General features: G+C 44.8%; 2 protein-coding genes across 2 annotated transcripts in view; one reads left to right on the forward strand and one right to left on the reverse strand.

Moving 5' to 3' along the window:
- Positions 1-813, reverse strand: part of rnls (renalase, FAD-dependent amine oxidase) — a 6,101-nt gene extending 5,288 nt beyond the window's left edge. Inside the window, exon 1 of the mRNA XM_070990648.1 lies at positions 620-813. Coding sequence (XP_070846749.1) covers positions 620-737 — 118 coding nt within the window. The 5' untranslated portion in view covers positions 738-813. The remainder of the gene's footprint in view (positions 1-619) is intronic.
- A 1,656-nt stretch (positions 814-2,469) lies between these two features.
- The window catches only part of lipf (lipase, gastric), an 8,250-nt gene continuing 8,219 nt past the window's right edge, over positions 2,470-2,500 (forward strand). The window contains exon 1 of the mRNA XM_070991202.1: positions 2,470-2,500. This exon is cut by the window's right edge and continues 368 nt beyond it. The gene's annotated coding sequence lies outside the window, so the exon portion shown is untranslated.

Consider the following 2,500-nt stretch of genomic DNA (forward strand, 5'->3'; position numbering starts at 1 on the left):
ACGGACAGACGGACAGACAGACGGACGGACAGACAGACGGACAGACAGACGGACAGACAGACGGACAGACAGACAGACAGACGGACAGACAGACAGACAGACAGGTTCAGATCTCTGCTCCAAACTTCTTTTACTGATCTCATATTTCTCTGCTCAGTTCTTGTTAAACGGTCAGGATCAAAGACTGAAGGAGGATTTTAGCAAATGAATCTAAACAGACAAAACTCTTTTAAAGTTGATCTTACTTGTGATTTCTCGCCTTCCAGACAGCAGAGAGCAAACCACAGAGTATAAAAGACCACAAATTCATTGTAATGAAGTTACCTTTATAGATCGCAATTGAGCCACATTCACGAAGGATGGAGCGTAAAACTGAGAGGTTTCTGAATGAGGGTCTGTGTGAGGCTTCGTTCATCTCTCACCTCTGATGTCCTGCTGATTTCAAACTACTTTGTTGGATTAAAGAAATCTTTCTGCATTTTTGCCAGGACGAAGTTAAGAAAAGAGCCCGATGACCCGGAAACGGTCGCTGCAGTCCTGCCCTGCAGTGTCAAACCGCTCACCTGTGAAGCAGAAAATAGAAAAGTGGAGGATTTGAACGGAGACCTGACGGACTCACCGGAGCCCCTGGCCTTGTCCCAAACCACAATCTCAACTTTGTTCTGCAGTTCTCTCCTCAGCAGACATGCGCACAGGCTGCCTGTCAAGCCCGCTCCGACTATCAGAACCCGGGCCATGTTCAGCACGGAACCGTAGACCGGCTGGACTACAGCGGAACAGTAAACCAGGTTTTATCTGTTCGAGTCCGGCATGTCATTGGTTCCAGAGCGGAAGTTAAACACGCCCCCTGCATTACAAAACCAATGAATGTCGACGGACAACAAAAACTATCCCGGAGTCACCGCGTCAAGTACCCGGAATTAACACAGGACTTCCGCCGAACACTTTCAAAATAAATGTCCTCTCGCGTCCAAATAAACACCGACCAAAGGTAAGTTTTTTAGATGGATTCATAAAAAGTCAAAGAGCCTACTTTCCAGTTTATGGTAGTACTTCAGGTACCTGTACTTCACTTGAAATTTTCCACTTTATGTTGCATTTCATACTCCACTGCATTAACAGCAGCTGGAGTTAATAGTTAATATTTTACAGACGCAGAAAAATCATTGCATTATTATAAATAATTATTAATAATAATCACAGTGTAACACTTCAGGTGTGAATGAGATCAGACAGTTCCTGAGTAAAAAAAAAAAGGTTCAGAACAGATGGAGGACTTTCTTTCGTCAAGAGGATCATTTCTCTCGCAGTTTGCTCGTAAACGTGTTCAATCCGTGTTCGTGAGCTTTTCTTCTTCTTCAACATGATCCCTCCAGCCGACAGGTGAGGCACAGGTGTGTCCTTTATGAGGCACTGAGCTGTAGGCTTCACGTGAGGGCTGCTGTCTGCGGAGGCAGAGATGGACACAAACACATGGTAAAGTGTTGCTCATCAAATGTATGAAAATCAAGTACAAATTCAGTTCAATTCCTTTATTCGTCCCTCGAGGGGAAATTCCAATTTTCACAGCAGCATCAATAAAGTGAAAAGAACATTCAAAAAGACAACAAGTGCATGCAATTAACACAAAGTATATACAAAGGGGTGCAATAGAAACAGAAAGAGAAACAACATCATCCTGAGGAAATGTACCGAAAATATTGCATATCTCACGTTCATGTTTAGTTCAGTTATTGCACAGAGTGTAAACATGTTATTGTACTGAGCAGTTTCTGTTGCAGTCTGACGGCTGCAGGAAGGAAAGACCTGCGACGCTCCTTCACACACTGTGGATGCTGCATCCTGTCACTGATGGAGCTCCTCAGTGCAGTGAGTGTGTGCTGGAGGGGGTGGGAGTCATTGTCTGTCATGGAGGACAGCTTGGCTGTCATCCTCCTCTCCCCCACCTCCTCCACCTGTTCCAGAGGACATCCCAGGACAGAGCTGGCCTTCCTGATGAGTTTGTCCCGCCTCTTCCTGTCAGCTGCTGTGATGCTGCTCCCTCAGCAGACTAAATGAGAAAATGTATTTCATTCTTATACAAGTACTTTAAAAATACATCAACACATTGTTTACAAAGTGACACTCAGGACACGTGTTGCAAGCGGAGCTTGCTGATTGGCTTCTGTCAGTCAAAGCCACCACTGACTGATTGAGTGAACGGTCCATCGAAAAGCAGCCAGGAGCCATGAGGTCAGCGGAGTCCATTTCTACGACGTCCCACTTTACAAGCAGCCAGAAACAAAACAGCAGCTTGATGGCAGGATGTGAGACACAAAGAGTCAAACAACATAAATGTCCAGAAGAGAAACAAACAAACGTACCTGCCTCATACATGAGGCCAGGTGTTTCATATAGGGGAGAGAAATCAGTGACCTTTGCTGTGCTTTTATTCTGAAGGTAAGTCCTTCAGACTGAAGTTAGCTGTACGAAACTTGACAATAATGAGAAAGAAATCCTG

Source organism: Chaetodon trifascialis, chromosome 21, assembly GCF_039877785.1.
Source record: "Chaetodon trifascialis isolate fChaTrf1 chromosome 21, fChaTrf1.hap1, whole genome shotgun sequence".
NCBI lineage: Eukaryota > Metazoa > Chordata > Actinopteri > Chaetodontiformes > Chaetodontidae > Chaetodon > Chaetodon trifascialis.